General features: G+C 43.0%; 1 protein-coding gene across 1 annotated transcript; it reads left to right on the forward strand.

Annotated features, from left to right (window-relative positions):
• The first annotated feature begins 14,586 nt into the window (after positions 1–14,586).
• Positions 14,587–16,737, forward strand: LOC100812942 (uncharacterized). Its single transcript, XM_006595201.1, has 3 exons — positions 14,587–15,534; positions 15,682–16,419; positions 16,498–16,737. The coding sequence occupies exons 1-3, from the start codon at positions 14,587–14,589 to the stop codon at positions 16,735–16,737; spliced, it is 1,926 nt and encodes a 641-aa protein (XP_006595264.1).
• The last annotated feature ends 8,340 nt before the right edge of the window (positions 16,738–25,077 follow it).

The raw sequence follows: 25,077 nt of genomic DNA on the forward strand, positions 1-25,077 counted from the left end.
CCATATCTACTCAATAATGCAATGGTATCCATAATCCCAGCAAAGATTCCTCAACCTCCATTTTCCCAAGGATACAACTCAAATCCAACATGTGCTTATCATGGAGGAGTTTCAGGGCATTCCATTGAGCATTGTATGATCCTGAAACATAAGGTGCAAAGTCTAATTGATGCAGGCTGGCTAAAATTCGAGGAGGACAATTACTTGTGAATTCTGGCGTTGTCGAGAGACACTATGCATTATACTTGGGGAATTTGAAGGTTGTTGTTAGATGTCTCCAATAACTCATTAGGATTTTCAAGTTTATGTCATTACTGTAAACAACAATCACAATGCTAATAATATAGATGAATTTATTGTCCTTGTCTCTCATTCTCTCACAATTGCATCTTTGCATATTTATTTAACATTCACAGGAATGTGAATTGTACGTCGTTGGCTTGTTTGCTCAAGTGACTTGCGCTCCTGAGTTGATCTCCAAGTTTGTTTAATCAGAAATTGCTCGTTTTACATGTTTGGTGAGAGTGCCTTAAACGATGAGTAAAGTTTAAAAAGAAGAAGAAAAATGTTTGAGAGAAAAGTGAGTTGTCAAGAACGATAGTCATTCGATTTAATCTGTCAATTGAAAATCCTTTAAGTATTTCTCGTCCTTGAAAATTCATTTTCGAGAACCTGCACAATTTCTTTCATTTTTCCTTGCTACAAGGTCATGACAAAAGACATGAATAGATACCTCAGAGCCCTACACTGGGGCAATGATAGGCCCCATGCATGAGCCTCAAGCAAACCTAGGGGTAGATTAGAAGTTCTCATCTGGTAGGTTGAAAACCCGAAAAGGCGGCCTAAGCAAAAATTAGGGTTAGTAAAAAATAAAGGAAAAAACAATCAGGAGCGTGTTTATCAGGGGTTTGGTCCTAAGATCCTAACTACAAAAGTATCTAGTCAAGATTTGAAATGACACATGGTCGTGTTTCAACATCCCAAACAATAATTTATCCCTTGCTACCCCCTCCGAGGAAAAGCATATTTGTTTACTAAAAACAACACAAAAAAACAACAAAAACAAAATAGGAACCTTGAGTAGGAACCACCACTAAACCGACAGGAAGAGCAATGCAAACAACACATGGATGAAGTTGGGCAACAATGAAAGAAAAAAAAAGAAAATAAAATCTGCCAAAGGCGAGTGAAGAAAAAGAGAGACAAAAGATCTCCAGATTTTACAAGGAAGGCATAAAAGTGCAATAAGGATTAATGTATAAGACAAAAGGAGTAGAGCACGACCTAAGAGTTGAAAGGAACAAAAGAACAAGCAAGACTCTCAAGGTTCTTACTCAATATAACCTTTAAACACTCTTTAAGTCTCTTTGATCCTTTCTTTCATAGCCTTCTTACCCCTGACCACGTTACAAGCCCAATAAAGCCCATGTGGATCAAGGAATAACTAATTTTGCTTTTAGGTTTGCATTCTGAAATGGAACCCGCACATGCTTGTCATTGTTGAAAAAATATATATAAAAAAGGGAGAATCCTCGAGGTTTCACAATTCAACATTTGACAAGAAAACTCATTTGACTAGGAGCTCATGGAAAATTCCCAAAGACAATTGTGATAGTAGGATACATATGATGTTAGTGACTCATGCAGACTCCTTAGGATTCCTTTTGAATCTAAGGGTGGCCTTTGTTGTATAAATTCTTTCGGGATCAGCCCATGTCATCAAGTTTCAGCAGGATCGGTAGACCCTTGGCATCACTCTATGATAATTAAATAAGGAAAGTTTCACTTGATCACATACCAAACTGTGACAATCCATTGTCTTCCTTCAATGGGGCGCACGATCGATCCCAAAGCCTTGTGTTTCCTTGCTGTGCAGAATAATAGAAGGTTTTAAACAAAAAGAAAGGGACAAACCCTAGGATCAATATTTCAATTGATTGATTAAATTCCAACTGGTTCCACTGTCGTCATCCAAAATTGTCAAGTGATTAAATCAAACATACACTCTGAGGGAGTCCCCGAAGAGATTTGCAAAAGATAGGATGAGATTACATGAGTTATCACGTCTTTTAGAAAGAGACAGTCAATCTGTGTTTTTTTTCAAAAAAAAAAAAAAGAGAAAGAAAAAAGAAAAAAAAATTAAGATCACCAAAAGAGGAAAGAATGTCATGAACATTGCACAATTTTTCATTGCATTGCATTGTTGCATACACAACCTGCATTTACATCATTTTAAGGCGACGTCTACATGTCCATGCATTCCAAGACCCATGTTTCACATCAGGCTATGAGTCCATAGATTTATCATTATACACCAATTGCCAAAATCCAATTGCATGATTCATAGGACTCAACGTCCTTTGTTTTTTTTCATAGGATTCAACGTCCTCTGCTTTATGATTGGAAAGACTACAATGTCTTTTGCTTTCACGCTTTCCAAGAATACAATGTCTTCATTTACATTTCAAAGACTACAATGTCTTTAGTCATTTATGCTTTCAAAGACTACAATGTCTTTATTTACATTTCAAATACTACAATGTCTTCAGTCATTTACGCTTTCAAAGACTACAATGTCTTCATTTACATTTCAAAGACTTCAATGTCTTCAGTCATTTACATTTCAAAGATTTCAATGTCTTCAGTCATTTACGTTTCAAAGACTTCAATGTCTTCAGTCATTACATTTCAAAGACTTCAATGTCTTCAGTCATTTACGTTTCAAAGACTTCAATGTCTTCAGTCATTTACATTTCAAAGACTTAAATGTCTTCAGTCATTTACATTTCAAAGACTTCAATGTCTTAAGTCATTTACACTTTCAAAGACTACAATGTCTTCTGCCTTTACATTACAAAGACTTCAATGTCTTCTGTCTTTTACATTTACAAGACTTCAATGTTTTCTGTCTTTTACATTTGCAAGACTTCAATGTCTTCTGTCTTTTATGCTTTATAAGACTTCAACGTCTTCTGTCTTTCATAGGACTCAATATCCTTGTCTTTGTGCTTTTTAGGACTCAACGTCCTCTATTTCTATGCTTTGAAAAAAAACTTCAAATGTCTTCTGCTCTATAGGACTTCAATGTCCTCCCTTTTTACGTTTTATAAAGACTTCTAAGTTCTCTGTTTGGTGTCATAGGACTTCAATGTTCTTTTGCTTTTTCGGTAGCTTCTTTTTTTTTCTCTGATGTTTGTTTTAGATAGCAAGGTTGCTCAAATGAAATTAGTGTCCTTATCTTTACTTACCTTTTTATTTCCAATAAAAGATAAGTATAGAGGGGCAACTGTAAGACCCTAATTTCATTTGGGGACTATCGTTCGTTGATCTTTTGATTCTTTCTAGTCGACTTACGACATTGAACACTAGTTACCACACAAAGTAAAGGATCACTCAGTGTTTTGATCAATGGAACAAAAGGATATCCAAGAAGGGGGCAAAAGGGTCTTTTTTGGGTTTTTCTAGACCTTTGCTCGCCCAGGCTAGCATTTGGCTCGCTTGGGCGAGCTAGTTCCTTCAGGGCTAAGGTTTAGCTCACCTGGGCGAGCTGCAACCGCCCCAAAGTGGCCTTTTTCCTATAAATAGGCATCCTAGGGGGTTTTTTAAAGGGGTTCCAAGGTTCAAGAGTTGAGAGAATTGAGAGAATTAAGAAAGAAGAAGAAGAAAGAAGAGGAAACGAAGCTGAGGCGCTACTGAATCACGACTATGATCGTCCCTACGTCATTTCTTGTTTGGTGTTCTTCGCACCAGTCGGTTAGTTTTATTTTTAGTGATTGAATGTGATCTATGTACCCTTAGGGGTCCTCCTGAAGATTCCAAAAAGAGGGCGATGGCTTCTGGTGAAAGCAACCCAGCTCGCCTAGGCAAGTTAGGCGGCAACCACCTCCCTCTTTTCTCCTATAAATAGGGGAAGAAGGGTAGAAGGAAGGGGTTCAGCCTTTCTGGTATTGAGGAATCACTCAAAATTAGTGAGAAAAATTGTTTTAGTGGAAAAAATCCAAGTTGAGGCACTTCCGTAACGCTTCCGAGACATTTTCGTAAGCGATTTCGTGGAGATTCTTCACCGTTCTTCGTTCGTTCTTCGTCGTTCTTTGGTCTTCAACTGGTAAGTTCCCAAAATCGAATCTTTCAATTCATTTTATGCACCCTTAGTGGTCCCTACTTGTTTTATGCACTTTCACTTTCATTACGTTTACTTTCCGTACCCATTTTTAACGAGCTTTAACCGATCATTTAAGCCGTTATCTCGCCTAATAAATGATAAAACGAGTTTCAACCGATCATTTGTGTTGTAATCTCATTTAATCACTGTTAAAATAAAATCCAACTGATCATTCACGCAGTAACCTCTGTTAAATCAAAAAAGGGCTAAATAATAATAAAAAAAATCAATCGGACGTTTTTCTTTGGAAGTTTCCTTCAATTAATTGACTAATAACCTAAGTGAAACCAAGGCTAAAATGAACTCATAAATCAAGCTTTGTCCGCAAAAATCACTTGAAACCGTTTTAAGGTCCAACGCCTTAAACGGTCCTCTTTGCTTTTATTGGTTAACATGGACCTTTCAAAGGCATAAAATCAACACATAACTTTACCGCTTTTGCAAGAACTACGTAGGTCTGATTTCTTCATTGCAATTGAGGATACGTAGGAGCAAAAGCCTTGCTTTTGTCGACCACACCAAAATTAATAAACATAAAAAGCATAAAAACACAAAAAGACATAAAAAAGGGAAAATAAAACAAATTGAAGACACGATATTGCACATATTGATTAAAGGCTGTCGTCCCTTGTGATGGACGCGTGGGGGTGCTATTACCTTCCCCTTGCGTAAAAACAACTCCCGAACCTTTCACACTTAAAGTTCGTAGACCACACACTTTTTGGTTTTTCTGACGTTTTCCTCGAATAAACGTTTGTGGAGACTCCACGCACCTTCCTCCTTTGGAAGACGCACCCGTGAGCCCGCGTCGCCCTCCCTCCGAAGGGTAGGTTGCGACAGTTGGCGACTCCACTGGGGACTATTTTTTAGAGAGTTAGGCCTATTAATCTTTTGTGCAAATGTCATGACTTCCCTTTCGTCGGTTTCCTTTTACTATATTCTTGTATAAATCTTTGATGCTTTTAAGTGTGTTTTAAATGTATGCATGAGATAGATATTTATTCATTTGATTCACACAAACACCAACACCTGTTTTGCACACACGGTGAGTTGAAAAAAGGGCCCTATACCCAGGTCCATGGGAACATAGGGAGTGGAGGTGAATCTGTGGTCATGCTAGGTCTCCGATTTGCTTGATAACAGTGAACCCTCATCTAGAGTTTTTCTATTTGATAACATATTGTTGCTGGTAGTCCCTACTGTCGCAATATGTTTGTCAAAGGGAATGATACATCTAGAAACCATCAAGAGAGATATGACCACCTTGGGGAATGTTACTAAAAGCCTTTAGCTCCTCCAAGTTAGGTTCCCAGCAGGGCACGAAGCGAACACGCTACGTGTTTTTGTTTTTAACACTATCATACATATCCTCTAAATGTCATGTGCGTCTTTGTTGTATGTTCATTTGACGATATTTCCATGCTTATGCGTCCCTCGTTACGCCGCAAAAACCATGCGCATTTTTGTCCGCGTCATGTCGTCACGTTTGCATTATATGTTGGTCCCATCATTTGTCACAAGAAGCCGAAAGGTTCGTATCACCTTCTTAAGTACATAAGTGGGGCACTGTGCTACCCAAATGTTGTAATTAAGAAGAGGTAATCTTCTGGACTCTCATGTCTGTAAATGCATCTGTGCCATAAGCGTTTCTTCATGCATTCATCCATTTCACCCATGGTAGATGTCGGAGTATTGATTCACACAGGTTTTTGTTCACTTTAGTAAAACATGGGATCAAGTCAGGCGCCTTTGCTTAAAAAGAGGTTCTATCAAGTCAAGATCAAGAGCCTAGGAGTCACCAGTCTGAAAGAGTTAGGCCAGTTGATGGGTCAACTCCAGCGACAAGCCTTTTGCAAAGCCTATGGTAAGATCTGGGACCTAACTATGCAGAGGTCTCCACGGAGGCCATTGCCTCCCTCACCCAGTATTATGACTAGCCTTTGAGGTGCTTCACCTTTGGGGACTTCCAGTTAACACCCATGGAAGAAGAGTTTAAAGAGATCCTGGGATGCCCTCTGGGAGGAAGGAAACCATATCTTTTCTCAGGGTTCTATCCCTCATTGGCTAGAATTTCCAAAGTAGTCAAAATCTCGGCACAGGAATTGGACCGGGGGAAGTAAGTCGAAAACGGGGTGGTTGGAGTGTTAGACAAGTGGTCTCAGTTATCTTAAGAAGGGGGGTTGAATTAAATTATCACAAACTATCCCCTAATTAAAATTCTACTTTGATTTTAATGCAAGTTCCAAGTTCCCTTAAAGATAGATTTCTAAAATATGATTCAAAATAACCAATCTGAATGTAAATGTAAAGCAACAATAAATAAAAGAAGTTTAAGGGAAGAGAGAAATGCAAACTTGATTTACACTGATTCGGCCACTTCTCGTGCCTGCGTCCAGTCCTCAAGCAACCCACTTGAGATTTTCCACTCTTTTTGTAAAACTCCTTTTACAAAGTCTGAACCACACAGGGACAACCTTTCCCTTGTGTTCAGGAAACCTTTACAATAAGAGACCCTCGGTCTCTTAATCCCTTTTTAGAAGTAAGAAGAAGAGAAGAAGAAATCTCTCTTGAAAGAGAAAGATATTACAATTGAAGATCAATCAAGATTCCTTATTGAATATAAAAGTGTTTGACCAAAGAATCCTTTTTGAGAGGATAAGACATTTCAGTTCAGAAAAACTCTCTTAATCTTTTGAGAGGATAAGACTTTTTGGCAAATAAAAACTCTCAAGAATTTTCGTATCCCAAGTCACTTATATATAGGCCTTTGATGGCCATTCAAAAACATTTGAAAATATGTGACTATTGGGAGTTATATTTGAAAATCCTCACTGGTAATCGATTACAATAATGGTGTAATCGATTACATAGTTACTTCTGAAGAGTTATGACTCTTCTCATTTGAAATTTGAATATTTAAACACCGGTAATCAATTGCCAACTTACTGTAATCGATTACACAACTTTAAAATTTAAATTCAAATTTATTATGGCTATTTTAAAACATTCCAAACCTCTGGTAATCAATTACAAGCCATGTGTAATCGATTACATGCTTTCTAAAATATTTAAAACCTTTTCAGAAAGCATATTGGCCACTGGTAATCGATTACATCCTCTGGTAATCGATTACCAGAGAGTAAATCTCAATTTAAAATTATTTGGATAAAATTCTTTGGCCAAACCTTTTTCTTTTTCAATTTGGAAACTTCTTCCTAAGATTCTAGATATCAACTTGATCATATATCTTGATTTTCTTGGATTCTTGTCTTGAATAAAACTTGAGAAGCATTTGATCCTTTGGCATCATCAAAATATCTTGCTTCTACATGGAGTACCAAGGAAATGTTTGGAAGCAAAGGTGAGAACCTTGGCAAGTCAAGACGAATGGGCTCCGTTCATTGATGTCCTAGCACTCTTGATCTTTGGAGTGGTCCTCTTTCCAAACATGGATGGGTTGGTGGACCTGGCAGCAATTGACGCTTTTCTCGCCTTTCACGACCGCAAGGAAAGCCCGGTCGTTGCTATCTTAGCCGATCTATATGACACATTCGACCGAAGATGTGAGAAGAACAGTGCAATGATTGTTTGTTGTACACCGGCCCTCTACGTATGGTTGGTCTCACACCTTTTCCGCCAAGAGGAGAGACACGTTTGCCCACTAGAAGGTCACCGCTCGTGCACCGAGAAGAAGGAGGCAAACTAGGACCGACTCTTAGCAAGCAAAGAAGGAGCGTCCGTCAATTGGTTCCCTCGATGGAAGTAAGGAAGAACCAGGATTCTTGTCTCATGCGGAGGATTTCCAAATGTTCCCTTGATGAGGGCGAGGGGTTGCATTAATTATAATCTCGTCCTCGCCATAAGACAACTTGGCTACCTCATGAGAGGGGCACCATTAGAGGAAGGCCTCACACCTTTTATTGCATGAGGTTCCATAGCCCCAACGTGGGGGTGCTTCAGGGGTCTGCGAGGCATAGGAAATGGTGCAAAATAAGGACAAAGAACTTAGGGGAAGTAGCAACGGGGCCGTCGGCGGCTACCATAGGTGGTTGAAAGCCTACGCACAAGGTCTAGATTGGATCCCGAGGTTGAGAGCTGCAAAAGAGGTGGAGGTTGAAGCCCCGAAAGAAAGCGAAGAGGTATAAGCCCTCAGAACGGAGGTTAAGAAAGCCCAAGCGATCAAGGAAAAGTTCAAGTCAACAGCCGTTAGGATCCGAAAGGAGAACGCCGAACTGAGAGACGTCAACATAGCCACCACCAAGGCCTTGGAGCAAGAGACCAAAAGGGCCTGCAAGGAAGAACACGATTAGAACAAGTTTCGAGGGGCTTTGTGGGGCAATAACAACAAACTTAAACTCCGAAGAGAGGAAAGGGACCAATCGCGAGTAGATGGCATGATTCTGAAAGACGAATTGAAGACTTGCCTAAGGTAAAAAAGGAGCTTATCCCAATGGCTGAGCGAGACTGAAACAAACATGTTGGTCATCATCAGCAAGTATAAAGAAGAATTAGATTTGGCCACCGCCCATGAGCACAAGGTGGCGGACGAATACGCCCAGGTGTACGCAGAAAATGAGGCTAGGGGAAGGGTGATCGACTCATTACATCGAGAAGAAATGATGTAGATGGACCGGTTTGCTCTTACTTTAAACGGGAGTCAAGATCTTCCCTGATTACTAGCAAAGGCCAAAGCAATGGCGGACACATACTCCGCCCCCGAGGAAATCCACGGGCTCGTCAGCTATTGTCAGCATATGATAGAATTGATGGCCCATATAATTAGGAACCGTTAGGGAGTTTGTATTGTCACTCAAATCTTGACTAGTTATAACTTTCTGAATAAAATTAGTTTATCCCATGAGTTTACTCCAAAAATCCCAGTGTGGAATCAAATGCTCTGACACTTTATCTCTAGCATGCATTCATGTTTAAAATTCATCGTTACGTACTCCTCACATTTTGTCTCTTTAGGAAAGACGCCATAACTAAGCGCGCCCCGAGGCATCCCTATCGCACCAGATCCAAGTCTAGGATGATGGGTGACCTAGAGGAAGTACAGGAACAGATGAAAGTTGACATGTCGGCTTTGAAAGAACAAATGGCTTCTATGATGGAAGTCATGTTGGGAATGAAACAACTAATGGAGAGTAACGCGACCACCGCTGCCGCCGCTAGCACGGCTGCCGAGGCAGACCCAATTCTCCTGATTGCTATGCACCATCCCGTTCCAAACATTGTGGGACGAGGGAGAAACACATCGGGCATGTCAACGACCCCCATCTGGGGTACAACCGAGGTGCTTACCCCTACGGTTTACCACCCAACTACACACCACTGACCATGCATGAAGACGCGGGTCACATTACTCCCCTCATCCTCGAAGGGCAGCCTCCTCGACATCCTGACGGGGCCCACGAGGATCCTCGAGAGTGCGCTCATGGGGACATCGACTTCTACTCCCCGTTTACCGTTGAGGGGCCAGCGCCCAATGCACTACCTACATCACGAGAGTGCCTCAAACCCACCCAATGCAGCCAATGCTTCTGTCCGTGGGAGGGCCACCCCCGGCAGCGAAAGGAAAGGAATAACTCGATCTAATCAAAGAGAGATTGAGGGCTGTTGAAGGATTCGGCGATTATCCTTTCGCGAACATGACTGACCTATGCCTGGTGCCGGACGTCGTCATTCCTTCGAAGTTCATGGTACTTGACTTCGATAGGTACAAGGGGACGATGTGTCCTAAGAATCACTTAAAAATGTATTGTTGGAAGATGGGTGCATATTCCAGGGACGAGAAGTTATTAATGCACTTCTTTCAAGATAGTTTGGTTGGGGCAGGGGTCATCTGGTACACTAACCTAGAAGCTTCCCGCATCCTCACTTAGAAGGATCTGATTACTGCCTTCCTTAGGCAATATTAGTACAACTCTGACATGGCTCCCGACCGAACCCAGCTGCAAAACATGAGTAAGCGAGAATGTGGCGTCCCTAAATAATGACTGGTTTAATAGTAATAAATTAAATAGCAAAAACCATGGGAATTTTTTTTTCTTTTTCTTTTTCGTTTCTCTCTTTTTTTCACAGTAATTAAGTTCAAAAGGAAAATTATCACTATAGAGTCCTGAATGGCCAGTTCACAACTCTATTCGGAGTCATTTCTTTCTGATCACTCGTAACCTCTAAACTATTTTGCTCTTTCAAAAGAAAAATATGCCAGCCATTATTTTAGGTCGTCACGTGAAAAATAATAAAATGCGGTCGATGAACTCTTTTCAATATAAAGCTTGTTAACACTTTCTTTTCAAATAACGAGATTAAACATAATTACATTCATCATCTAAAACTGTCCAAAATATGGGAGTTTGCAAAATACATAGTGACATCCAGTGCAAAGGTATCCACTGTGGTGACTTCAGCCACATATATACAAACATCAAAATTTCTATACAATAGGTCTACCCATCCAAAAATCAAAAGAGTAAACCTAGCAGTCTTTACTAAATACACCCACCCACAAAAAGCATGTAAACCTAGTCTAAGGAGCCGTCTGCTATGATGAAGAGTCTCCACTAGTCGCTGTCCCTCCAGGGCCGCTCTCCTCCGTAGAGTCTGCCTCAGATGCTGACATGACATCCTCTGGAGAATCCACATCAGGGAGTGGGTCTTCATCACCCTCTAGAAAGTCAAGAGCATCCACAGCAGGCTCAGGAGGTAACTCCTCTCGGTCCTCCTCAGGATCTTCTTCAGAGGACGAAACCTCTATCACTTGGACTGGCTCCACTAGTCGATATGGAGTAGGTGTAGGTAGTATCCACTCCACAGTTTGCTGAAGCGTGCGTGCGGGTTCCTCTGGATGTACCAATGAAGTAGCAGTGAGTCGAATCGTGCCACGGAATCGGCACCTCTCATTGCCTTCGAGGGTCTCCCAAACTCCCTCTAGGCACTCCATCTCCACGCGATCATGGATTAATTGTGCTGCCATCGTGATCTACAAGAAATAAAAGAAAGGGGGTAGACTCTTTCACAAGAAATCTAACTACAGGTAACAATACAATGTGTCCCATAACCGTTGCATAAAGTACAAAGGTATGTCTCAAGGGTTTTCTTCTCTGGTAATCGATTACCACAGTATGTAATCGATTACCAGTGCCCAAACTCGAGTTACACAGCTTCTGAACATGGAAACCTGCAATTTACACTGGGTAATCGATTACACATAACTGGTAATCGATTACCAGTGCCCTGTTACTTTGTGTAATCGATTACACAACCAGAGGCCACCTCAACATCCTGTCTCCATTTCTAAGCCTTGTAATCGATTACACCCCTTGGTAATCGATTACCAGAGGCCATCTCAACTTCCTGTCTTCATTTTTTAAGCCTTGTAATCGATTACACACCCTTGGTAATCGATTACACACCCTTGGTAATCGATTACCAGAGGCCATCTCAACTTCCTGTCTCCATTTTTAAGCCTTGTAATCGATTACACACCCTTGGTAATCGATTACCAGAGGTCAAATTCCAGATACCACTTAAGATCCATAGCTGGCCAGCCACCACACAAGCCTCCTTGCTTTGTGGTCTTTGTTCTTTTATTGGTTGACTGCCAGTAGCTCGCCTGTTTAGGTACGTCACAGGTTCTCACTGACTGATTATGCCTGGGTTGGGCCGGGATTGATCAAGCATGGTTTTGGGCAATAGCACCCCACCTGACGTCCCCAAGGTCTCCTGACCCCCGCGACATATCTCCAGGTACCACTCTGTGGTGGTCAACAAATAAAAGTAGGAAGACTGACTCTTCCACGCTTTCTCACTTCAAGCTTGTAGGATTATGGGGTACCCGTCATATGTGGTACTAGGTGGCGATCGGGCGATGGTGCAAATCAACTCTCCCACATCCACAAATCAAACATGAACCCACCATCCCCAATTGCCCACCTTCAATTTAGCTCATGTACCCCCACGTAGCCCTTATCCTCGTTCCTCTCAGTACCAGGTCCCCATCAACCCCTCCAAGCTTCCACAATATCCAAGCAATTCAATATTCAAACATCATGAACTACCCTAAACCAAGAAAACAGGGTAGAGGCAGAAAACTCTGCCCAAAACACATTCCAATACCACAGCTTTCCCTACTCAAATACCCCAGTAACATTCTCTTCGTTCCGATTCGTTAACCGTTGGATCGACTCGAACATTTTAATGGAGGTCCCTAGTACATAATTCTACATTTTGACCGTTGGGATATGCTAGAAAATGTCTAGAACCCAATGTACTACCTTTCCCATAACCAACAATGCACAAGAACAAAAATTCTGCTGCACAATTCAACAACAAATTTTCTGCATAATAGGGCAGATTGCGAAATCCATCTTACCCACCTCCAATTTTGCTCAAATTGGATCCTACAAGTCCTAAATCATATATAAATCATATCTAAACCCAAAACAAGCTTCAGACCAAGGCAATTCAAAATCTAGGTATCTAAAACCCCTCAATTTAGTGGATTTTCAAGGTTTGAGAAGTGAAAATGAGAATGGGGTAATTTTGGAGTAAACTCTCATCTCAAACAAGTCTATAACATTAATTTAAACTTGCTCAAACTGGTTTTACGACGAAAACTCCACCGATTCAAAATTTGACCCCTCAACACCCAATTTACCCTAGAAATGGCTCTTGCTTTCACTTTGGTCACTCATTTTCCTCATTTGCTCTGCCTAAGCTTTCCCACAAGTCCTAAATGACATTTTAAACTAAGATTAACTCACTTTAGACTCCAATTTACACTAACCCCAAATTTAGCTTCTCTAACCCTCAAAATCTCACACTTTTCTACCTACAACATTGTCATTCTCACATTTAACCCTAAGTTAACTTTCCCCTTCATCTCTACCAGTTTTCTATCAGCAATTTCAGCACACAAACATCACCAAGCATCATCATAAAACCCTAAAACAGAATGGGTAAATTTGGCTCACATCAAACATGACAAGTTTAGCATGCTTTCAACAAATTCCTTCACAAATAACTACCATAAGGCATAAACTTAGTAGAACTACCCATCATATCTCCCAAAAACCCCATACCCACGAAATTCATGTGAGAAGACGTCTACCCAAACCTGAAATTTGAAGTCCCACAACGTAGAGGTGCGCTTCACGACTCCGAAAATGGCTTCCTTTTGTGATTTGGAGTAGAAATGGTGAGCAAAGTTTGGAGCTTTGATGGAGGCTTCAATGGAGAGGAAGAAGAAGAGAAAAGCAACGTGAGAAGGTGAGGAGGAAAGCTTCTGAATTTTTTGTTGAGTGAGGAGAGAGAACGTGGCTTTTATGAGAAAAATGATTTTCTTTTCCTATTATTTTATTTTCTAAAGCACTTGCCACTTGTCCCATTTTGAGTGGAACAAAAAGGAGCCCGCTTTTTCTCTTGATGTGACTCATACTCAGCCACAAGGAGAGAAAATTTTGACTTTTTGAAATGCTAAAATCCTACCTCGGTTTGTGTGTCGTTTCTCTGATTCCAGTCCCTCGCGTTTCTCTGCACCCGTTTTCGATAGTAAGCAATATATATATCAAAACGCTCAGAATGAAACCCCGAGTGTGATTCAGAGGTTGGTTTTGTTAAATTTTAAGTTGCACACAAAACGATAATTTTTAGACTAATTAATTGAGAATTAATCTATAACTGTCCAGTTATGAATTTCTCTTCGTTAATTAGCCTAACCCGCGTATCTTTCCCCCAATGTACATACTTCTACCAGGAGTATATATATATATATACACTGAATAATACTTATATGTATAATTATTCAAAATGTATGGTTTACAAAATTCCGGGTAGAAATTTCCAGGATGTCACAGAGAACATGAGTCTTTTAAAGAATACGCTCAGCGTTGGAGAGACCTAGCAGCACAAGTGGCCCCTCCCATGGTCGAGAGAAAAATGGTTACTATGATAATGGATACCTTGCTTGTATTCTACTATGAGAAATTAGTGGGCTACATGCCTTCTAGCTTCGCGGACTTGGTATTCGTCGGAGAAAGGATCGAGGTGGGTTTGAAGAAGGGAAAGTTCGATTACGTCTCCCTTGCAAGTACTAGCAGTAGGAGGACCGGAACATTTGGGGCAAAGAGGAAGGAGGGAGATGCCCATGTTGTCACTTCAACGCCTGCGTGGCCCAAGCTGTCGCAAACCTCCCACGGTACCCACCAATATGCACAACATCACCCGAGCTTTTCAGCTCGTGCCGAGGGCTCTTCCAACTTAGCGCTCGCCCAACCAAGTGCGCCCGCGCCCACACAAAGGGGGCCCCCACAGCTCCAACCTAACCTCGCCCGGCCAGCAATGCCCACCTTGGCGCAGGCTCCAACACGACGAGGAACTTTCCGCCAAGGCAGGCTCAGGAATTCACCCCGATCCCAATGACATACGGGGACCTCTTGCCATCTCTCATTGCCAACCAATTGGCCGTGGTGACTCTGGGAAGGATCTTCCAGTCTCCTTTCCCGAAATGGTATAACCCTAGTGCAACCTGCACATACCATGGGGGAACCCTAGGCCACTTAGTCAAACAGTGCATTGCCTTGAAACACAAGGTCCAAAGTTTGATAGAAGCCGAATGGTTGATGTTTCAAGAAGACGGGCCCAACATAAAGACAAACCCATTCCCCAATCATGGAAGGGCAGCTGTTAATGCCATCGAGGTGTGTACGTCGCACAGGCCCAAACATTTGAAGGACGTAACGACCTCTAGAAGGTTTATCTATGAAGCCATACAAAAGGCGAGCGTGATTCCCCGCGGTGGGCACAAGAAGGATTCTTGTTTAAAGCATCCGGGTGTGCCGCATGACATGGAAACGTGTTCAACGGTAGGAGATCTATTACAACAAATGATAGACCAAGGCCGACTTGAGGTCAGCAATGAGGAGGATGAGGAACAACATATATGCATGCAGTCGACAGATAAGGAAGGTCCTAAGAAACCTAAACCCTTGGTAATACACTTCACCAAGGACACTGCTCCCCAAAGGCCCCGACACCCCTCGGCGGTATCGGGCGTTAGACCTATTCCTTTCCCTTACAAGAACAGTCGCGCAGTCCCATGGAAGTACGCCCTTCTGGGAGACAGGAAGGAAGAAGCTACCGACATTGGCTCACTGTCGGCCAAAGTAACCAACATCACCGGCTTGAGCGGCATAACCCGCAGTGGTCGCGTGTTCGCACCCCCCAACCTGCCAACGCAGCCCACGAACGCTAAAGGGAAAGCAAAGGTGACCAAAGGACAAAACATCAAGGTGATCCCCGCACAGGACAAGGATGTTCCGACGGGGGGATTTGCCGAGGGAAAAGAGGGCTACGAAAAGAAAGAGGTATCACTCGAGGAGGCCAGCGAGTTCCTCCGCATTATCCAATAGAGCGAGTTCAAGGTCATTGAACAACTCAACAAGACCCCGGCTAAGGTCTCCCTTCTAGAACTACTCATGAGCTCTGAGCCTCACTGAGCTTTGTTGGTGAAGGTTTTGAATGAAGCTCACGTAGCCCAAGACATCTCTGTAGAAGGCTTTGAGGGGATTGTCAATAACATCACAGCTAACAACTACCTCACCTTCACCGAGGAGGAAATTCCCGCCGAGGGGAGAGGGCATAATAGGGCTTTACATGTGTCGGTCAAATGCATGGAACACATTATGGCCAAAGTACTCATTGACAATGGCTCAAGCCTAAATGTGATGCCCAAGAGCACGTTGGAGAAGTTGTCGTTCAACGCCTCCCACCTGAGGCTGAGTTCCATGGTGGTTCGTGCCTTCGACGGCAGCCACCGAGAGGTAAGGGGAGAGATTGACCTCCCAGTACAGATAGGGCTTCACACCTGCCGAGTTACATTCCAAGTAATGGATATCAACCTGGCCTATAGATTTCTGTTGGGGCGTCCATGGATCCACTCAGTGGGGGTCATCCCCTCTACACTCCACCAAAAGCTAAAGTTTGTAGTGGAAGGACATTTGGTCATAGTATTAGGCGAGGAAGATGTCCTAGTAAGTTGTTCTTCCTCTATGCCGTATGTGGAAGCCGTAGAGGAGTCGTTGGAAACAACTTTCCAATCCTTTGAGGTGGTAAGCAACGCCTCCGTAGATTCCCTCCCAAGGCAGCCTCGCCTGTCTGGCGCGGCAATGATGGTGGCCCGGGTGATGTTGGGGCACGACTACGAGCCCGAAATGGGTTTGGGCAAGGATAACGGTGGCAGGGCCGACCTAGTAAGTGTCAAAGGAAATCGCAGGAAGTTCGGGTTAGGCTATAAACCTACACAGGCTAACGTAAGGAAAAACATCTAGGAAAGGAAGAACAAAGGCCAAGGCCCGCGGTCAGAACAACAAGCCAAAGAGGTTCCACCGTGCCACATCAGTAGAAGCTTCGTGAGTGCAGGTTTAAAGCACGAAGGACAAGTGGCCGCAATATGCGATGAAGACTCCCTGAGGAGGTCGAATTTGATACAGCTATGCCCTCTCGGCTTCCAGCTAGGGAACTGGCGGGTGGAGGAATGCCCTGAAGTTTACACAAGAAGCATAATGTAACCTTTTAGCTTCAAACCCTACAGTTAGGCCTAGACTTTAGGGTTTCCTTTTGTTAAGGCATTATGTCTGTTGTTCTTGAAAGTTATAATATAAAGATCTTTCTTCATCTGTTCTTGCGCCTCCACCCATTCTCATTCATTTGCATGTTTATTTCCTTGTTATGCTTAAACGATGCAAATCCGACGGCGAGTCCCGTGAAGGTACTAATACCGGGGACCCGACCGTCTATTTCGAGCAAGAAATGAGTCAGATGGAGGATAAAGAAGATGAAGATGTAGGACTTCCCCCAGAGCTAGAGAGGATAATTACTTAGGAGGATCGAGAGATGAAGCCACACCAAGAAGAGACAAAGCTCATAGACTTAGGTGCCGGTAGTGAAAGGAAGGAAGTAAAAGTAGTCACGGGTATGACTCCACCCATCCGTGAGGAATTAGTGGCCCTACTGAGGGACTACCAAGACGTCTTTGCTTGGTCGTACCAAGACATGCCTGGTTTAAGCCACGGCATTGTGCAGCACAGGTTACCTTTAAACTCCGGTTGTTCTCCGATGAAACAAAAGCTAAGGAGAACGAAACCCAAAATGTCAATGAAGATCAAGGAGGAGGTGAAAAAGCAGTTCGACGCCGGTTTCTTGGCGGTAGCTCGATACCCCGAGTGGGTGGCCAACATTGTGTCGTTCCTTAAGAAAGATGAGAAGGTACGAATGTGTGTGGACTATCGGGACCTGAACCGAGCCAGTCCCAAAGAGAATTTCCCTCTGCCACACATTGATGTCCTCATGGACAACACAGCCAATTTCGCTTTATTTTCCTTCATGGACGGTTTCTTAGGCTACAATCAAATAAAGATGGCGCCAGAGGATATGGAAAAGACCATGTTTGTCACCCTGTGGGGAATGTTCTGCTATAAGGTGATGTCCTTTGGGCTCAAGAACGTTGGGGCAACCTATCAACGGGCTATGGTGGCTTTGTTCCACGACATGATGCACAGAGAAATCGAAGTCTACGTAGACGACATGATCGCCAAGTCTAAAACTGAGGAGGAACACCTTGTCAACTTGCGAAGGTTGTTCGAGAGGCTCATGAAGTATCAATTGAGGTTAAACCTCGCTAAGTGCACCTTCGGGGTCAAGTTGGGAAAACAGTTGGGTTTCATCGTAAGTCATCCTCGAGATGCCAGAATCGCGTACTGAGAAGCAGGTCTGAGGTTTCCTGGGGAGTTTAAACTATATTGCCAGATTCATATCACAACTCACAGCTACTTGTGAGTCGCTTTTCAAACTCTTACGCAAGAATCAGTCCGTCCACTGGGACGAGGACTGTCAAGAGGCGTTTGGGAGAATCAAACAGCGCCTCATGAACCCTCCAGTACTTATGCCGCCGGTGCCTAGGAGACCTCTCATCCTGTACATGATAGTTTTGGATGAGTCGATGGGGTGCATGCTGGGGGAAGCATGGCGAGTCCAGAAAAAGAGAGCGAGTCGTCTACTACTTAAGTAAGAAGTTCACAGTCTGTGAAATGAACTACTCCCTGCTGGAAAGGACATGTTGCACTTTGGTATAGGCGTCCCACCGTCTAAGAGAGTACATGTTGAGCCATACCACCTGGTTGGTATCCAAGATGGACCCAGTCAAGTACATCTTTGAGAAGCCCGCTCTCAAGGGGCGGATCGCTCGGTGGCAGGTTTTGCTATCCTAGATCGACATAGTCTACGTCACCCAAAAGGCGATAAAGGGAAGCGCCTTGGCGGACTATTTGGCTCAGCAGCCTCTCAATGATTATCAACCCATGCATCCCGAGTTCCCAGATGAGGACATCATGGCCTTATTTGAAGAGATGCTAGACAAGGACAAGGGCAAGTGGATCGTGTGGTTCAATGGAGCGTCTAACGCTTCTGGCCATGGCATTGGGGCAACATTGGTCTCTCCGTACAATCAATGCATACCTTTCACGGCCAGACTTGGTTTTGACTGCACCAACAACATGGCTGAATATGAAGCATGCGCCCTGGGTGTCCAGGCAACAATTGATTTCAACGTCAAGCTACTCAAGGTGTACGGAGACTCGGTGCTGGTGATTCACCAGCTGAGAGGAGAGTGGGAAACTAGGGATCACAAGTTAATACCCTACTAGACTTATATCAAGGAGCTAGCTGCGTTCTTTGATGAGATCTCTTTCCACCACGTTCCCCGAGAGGAAAATCAAATGGCTGATGTGCTTGCCACTTTAGCATCCATGTTCCAGCTGACGCTGCACGGAGACCTGCCATACATTGAGTTCAGGTGTCGCGGCAGGCCTGCACATTGTTGTTTGGTAGAAGAAGAGTGGGATGGTAAGCCTTGGTATTTCGACATCAAGCGATACGTTGAAAGCAAGGAATACCCACTAGAGGCTTTCGACAATGACAAGAGGACGTTAAGGAGATTGGCGGCTAATTTCTTCTTAAGCGGAAGCATACTATACAACTGAAACCATGACATGGTTTTACTCCGATGCGTGAACACTAAGGAAGCTGAGCGCATGCTGGGGGAGGTCCATGAGGGCTCCTTCGGTACGCATGCTAATGGGCATGCCATGGCTAGGAAGATCCTGAGGGTAGGCTATTATTGGCTCACCATGGAGAGCAACTATTGCCTCTATGTAAGGAAATGTCACAAATATCAGACGTTTACGGACAATGTCAACACTTTGCCCCTGCCATTGAATGTATTGGTCGCGCCGTGGCCATTTTCCATGTGGGGGATAGATGTGATCGGGGCCATAGAGCCCAAAGCTGTGAACGAACATCGTTTCATCTTGGTTGCAATCAATTACTTCACCAAGTGGGTCGAAGCTGCCTCATACGCTAGCATCACGAGGAGTGTGTGTGGTGGTCAGGTTCATCAAGAGGGAGATAATCTGCCGGTATGGGTTGCCAAGGAAGATTATCACATACAATGGCACCAATTTGAATAATAAAATGATGGGGGAAATGTGCGAGGAATTTAAGATCCAACACCACAATTCCACACCCTACAGACCCAAGATGAATGGAGCGGTGGAGGCAGCCAAAAAGAATATCAAGAAGATTATTCAGAAGATGACTGTGTCATACAAGGACTGGCACAAGATGCTCCCTTTCGCGCTACATGGTTGCTGAACCTTGGTGCGCACTTCGATCGGGGCAACGCCATTTTCGTTGGTGTACGGAATGGAGGTCGTGCTACCATTTGAGGTGGAAATCCCATCATTAAGAATCTTGGAGTGGGCCCAAGCACGTTTCGATCAGCTTAATCTCATAGAAGGCAAGCGTCTGGCCGCTATGAGCCATGGGCGTTTGTACCAGAGACGAGTGAAGAATGCTTTCGACAAGAAGGTACGCCCACGCAAGTTCATCGAAGGGGACCTAGTGCTGAAGAAAGTCTCCCAAGCCCTAAGAGACAATAGGGGAAAGTAGGCCCCAAACTGCGAAGGGCCCTTCATCGTAAAAAAGGCTTTCTTCGGAGGGGCCCTTGTGCTCACCAACATGGATGACGAGGAACTACCTTCACCCGTAAACGCTAATGACGAGGAACATGTAAGAATCCTTATAGATTTTTTAAGTGTTTGGTCAAGGATTTCTTTTGAGAGAGTATTTGACAATGAAGTTCTTTTGGAATCTCTCTCATTGTCTTTTGAGAGGATAAGACATTTTTGCCAAGCAAAACTCTCTCTTCAATTTCGTCCCAAGTCACACATATATATAGGCCTTTGATGGACATTCAAAATCCAAATGATAAGATGTGACTGTTGGCGATATTCCTTGAAAATCCTCTCTGGTAATCGATTACAGAATTAGTGTAATCGATTACACAGTTGTTTTTCTTGAACAGTTGTGACCCTTCATTTAAAATTTAAATTCTCAACGTTCAGAGTCTCTGGTAATCGATTACATATGATGTGTAATCGATTACACACTTTCAAACCATTGGTAATCGATTACATGTGCCTTGAATGACTTGAAACCTTTCATTGTGAGGCAAGGCTTGATCTTGAAGAAATCTTGAATCAAGGTTTTGTTTGTTGAAACAATCTTGTATTAATCTTGAAGCAAAATGAGCCTTGTTTGATTCTTCTTTTGACATCATCAAAATCATGTATACATACATTCACAGTTCCTGTCTGTAGAAGCAAGCTTCATGATGATGAATCAAGTTGATTCAAGTAGTTTTGATGATAACAAAGATGATGACAAAAAGCCCAAAGAATGATTTCAAGATTGAGTCAACAAGTTCAAGATCAAGATAAAATTCAAGTTTTATGAGAAGAAATCAAGAAGATTCAAGAATCAAGAGAAGTTTGATTTCAAGACTCAAGAGAAGATTAATTCAAGATTCAAGAGAAGAAATCAAGAAGACTTCACAAGGGAAGTATTGAAAAGATTTTTCAAAAAACAAACATAGCACAATTTTGTTTTTCAAAAGAGTTTTTCTCAAAATTTTCTAAGTTACCAGAGTTTTTACTCTCTGGTAATCGGTAACCAGTTTCTTGTAATCGATTACCAGTAGCAAAGTTTGATTTCAAAAGCTTTTAACTGAATTTGCAATGTTCCAATTGATTTCAAAATGGTGTAATCAATTACAAGATATTGGTAATCGATTACCAGTACATCTGAACGTTGAAATTCAAAATCAATTGTGAAGAGTCATATCTTTTCATAAAATGCTTTGTGTAATTGATTACATGGTTTTGGTAATCGATTACCAGTGACAAGTTTTGAATAAAAATCAAAAGATGTAACTCTTCCAATGGTTTTCAGGTTTTCTTAAGGTCATAACTCTTCCAATGGTTTTCGTGACCAGACATGAAGAGTCTATAAAAGCAAGACATTGACTTGCTTTTCAATTAACTTTTCCAATTTACTTTTGAATATCTTCTTCTTCTTCTTCTTCCTTTGCCAAAAACTTTCAAAGTTTTCTGATTTGCAAACTTTGTTCTTTCACAGAAAACAAAAGTGTGTTATTCTTCTTTTTCATTCTCTTCTCCCTTTGCCAAAAAGAATTCGCCAAGGACTAACTACTTGAATTCTTTTTGTGTCTCTCTTCTCCCTTTTCCAAAAGAACAAAGGACTGACCGCCTGAATTCTTTTGTGTCTCCCTTCTCCCTTTTCAAAGAATTCAAAATGACACAGTCTGAGAATTCTTTTGATTCTTCCCTTTCCCTTAAACAAAAGATTTCAAAGGACTAACCGCCTGAGATATCTTTTGTTTCCCCTTCGCAAAGTTTTAAAGGACTAACAGCCTGAGAACTTTGTCTTAACACATTGGAGGGTACATCCTTTGTGGTACAAGTAGAGGGTACATCTACTTGGATTGTTGTAATTGAGAACAAGAGAGGGTACATCTCTTGTGGATCAGATCAAGTGGAGGGTACATCCACTTGGTTGTTCAAAGAGAACAATGGAGGGTACATCCCTTGTGGATCTTTGCATGTAAAGGATTTTACAAGGTTGAAAAGAAATCTCAAGAATCGCAGGTCGCTTGGGGACTGGATGTAGACACGGGTTATTGCCGAACCAGTATAAAACTCTTGTGTTTGTCTTCTTCTTCCCTACACTTTTAATTTCCGCTGTGCACATTAATTATCGCTTTTACTTTTGATTAAGTTTCTATTTCAGTTCTTTACTTTCTTAACATTATAGTAAAAGACTAATTGAATCTAGTAACATTAAGAAGGATAGATTTTTAATTAGTAAAGGTTCACTAGTAATTAATTCAACCCCCCCCCCCCTTTCTTAATTATTCCGAGGCCACTTGATCCAACATTGTCCTCTGTATATTTTCGTTGTAATCATTCAAAGAGTGCGAGATTGATGATTCATTGTTCTGACCCTCGCTTTGTGCCTTTAAAGATGCATATTCTTTTAATGATTCGAGCCTTTTCGCTCGATCCATAGGGATGCCCCAAGCGCTTAATTAAAACTGAACCCAACGGGCTTTTGTTAAAGAGTTATTGCGTTTGAACTGCTCATGCATATGCATGCACATACATATTTTTTTATCTTATCTTGTGAATTGAAAGACAGGGACAGGATCGCTTCAAGCAACGGTCAATACCATGCCAAATCCAAGACAGAGATGAACCGAGGTAAGTGGTAGCGTAGCCACATTTTACTGCACAATGCCATTTCCTGCTTTTAGGTGCTCGAGGACAGGTACGAGCAGATGCTAGGCCCGTGATCAGCAGATCATCATCCCGCGTCCGGCTCCGAACGATCAAGAAGCACTACTGGGAGGCAGCCTAGTATCCTTTAAATTTCTACCTATTATTATTGTTATTTCTATAAGGTGATGATCGGATATGCCTAACTTATCCTAGGGGCTTCGAGTAAACGAGTATTGACCCATAGAGAACACGCAATTTCTTCGCAACGAGTTTAAAAAAAAATGCACAGGGTTAGCTCGCTTGGGCGAGCACCCCTTGCACAAAATAGTTTAAAAAAGAGGGGGAGAGTGCAGTTTTTTCACCCAAAACTTCTCCCCCTCACTCAAGAACGCAGCACCCGCGGGATTGACGGTTTTCTGACCCTAGGCCACCATTTTATGCTTTTTGCTTCCATTTTAGTGTCCTTGATCACTCCATACAAGAAATGTCTCCGAAGAAGCTCTCCATGAAGAGGTCTAGAAAGGACGACACTGGAGAAGGCTCCAGTGCCGCCTTGGAGTTTGATAGTCACCGATTCTGGAGTGCTGAGCACCAGCAACGCTTCAAGGCCATCAAGGAATGGTCGTTCCACAAGGAGAGGCGTATCCAGCTCAGGGAGGACGAGTACCCTAACTTCTAGGGAGAGATAGCTCGCAGGCGTTGGGAACGACTAGTGACCCCTATGGCTACATTCGACCCGGAGATAATCATAGAATTCTATGCCAACACCTGGCCCACTGAGGAGGGGGTTCGAGACATGCGCTTGTGGGTGAGGGGTCACTAGATCCCCTTCGATGCAGATGCCCTCAGCCAGTTCTTGGGCGACCCACTGATTTTGAAGGAGAACCAGCAGTGTGATTTCAGCCAGAGGAGGAACCAGGCAGACGGCTTCGATGACGAGGCCATTGCCCAACTGCTGTGCATACCGGGGCAGGATTTCACCCGGACTACTGCGGGGAGGTGGGTCCAGATCATGCGCACCAACATGAGTACCCTGACCCAGATATGGATGACACTGCTGCTCAACAACGTCTTGCCTAGCGACCTCAACTCTGACCTCCCTCTGCCTAAGTGCCAGTTGGTGTATGCCATCCTGACACGGATGAGCGTTTACGTGGCCTAGGTAATTGCTGACGCCATTTATTTGTTTGCAAGAATGGTGCCTACTAGGTACACCCTTTGGACCCAGCGAAGTCCAATAGGTCCCTGGGGTTTTCGGCTTTGATCACGAGCCTCTACCAGTTCTACGGAGTGCATGTCGCCCCCAGCAAGGTAATTCGGTCGCCGATCACCTGAGCCTTCATCGAGAAGTACTGCACGCCTAGGCAGGCGCAGGGTGACACACATCAGGCCCTGGGTGCTCCGCCACCACCTTGGCAGGCCGATTCGGCTGGACCACTGAGCGTGAAGCAGTATCTACAGCATGTGGTTTTCCAACAGATGGCCAACCACCGTGGACAGGTGCAGTTACACAAGTGTCTCTACCAGTTCAGCCTCAACCAGCAGGGGCAGGGTTCCACCCCTTTTGTATGCCCTACCCCGAAGCAGTTTGGGGCTAAGGTCGCATGGCTCAGAGACTGGCCCGATGCCCAGACAGGGGAGGAACCTGCAGGATCCCCGGGTGATGCAGATGAACCCCATATGCACGAGGATATGACTGACCTGCTCGGTTTCCTGGGAGGGAGCGGAGCCACACGACTAAGGTCATCGCACTTTTAATTCCATTATGATCTAACATTACTGCTTTCAGTTATTGTTTTTGTTTCCATTATAATCTAACATTACTGCTTTCAATTATTGTTTTTATTTCCACTGTGATCTAACATTACGGCTCTCGGTTTATTTTGTCATTATTTTTCATTGCGACTTATCATTGCATTTTTTCCGGTTACTTTGACGTTGTGATTTGACGTAGGTAGGCCTTGCATACCCTCGTTCGCACGACTTTTCAAAAAATTGTGTGATCGCAAATATCAACTATGTCTAGAGTGCATGTTTGTTTTCACTCTTTTGTAAAAAAAAAAAAATAAAACAAAATAAAAATAAAAATAAAATTGGTTAGCTAAAAAACCAACGTGCTTTTGAAAGGAAATGAACTGGCCATTCAGGACACAAGGTTTTTGAAAAGAAAAAAAAATATGTATGCACCTGAAGGGTGAATGCTGTGAAATTTTTTCC

This window comes from Glycine max, chromosome 13 (genome assembly GCF_000004515.6).
Source record: "Glycine max cultivar Williams 82 chromosome 13, Glycine_max_v4.0, whole genome shotgun sequence".
NCBI lineage: Eukaryota > Viridiplantae > Streptophyta > Magnoliopsida > Fabales > Fabaceae > Glycine > Glycine max.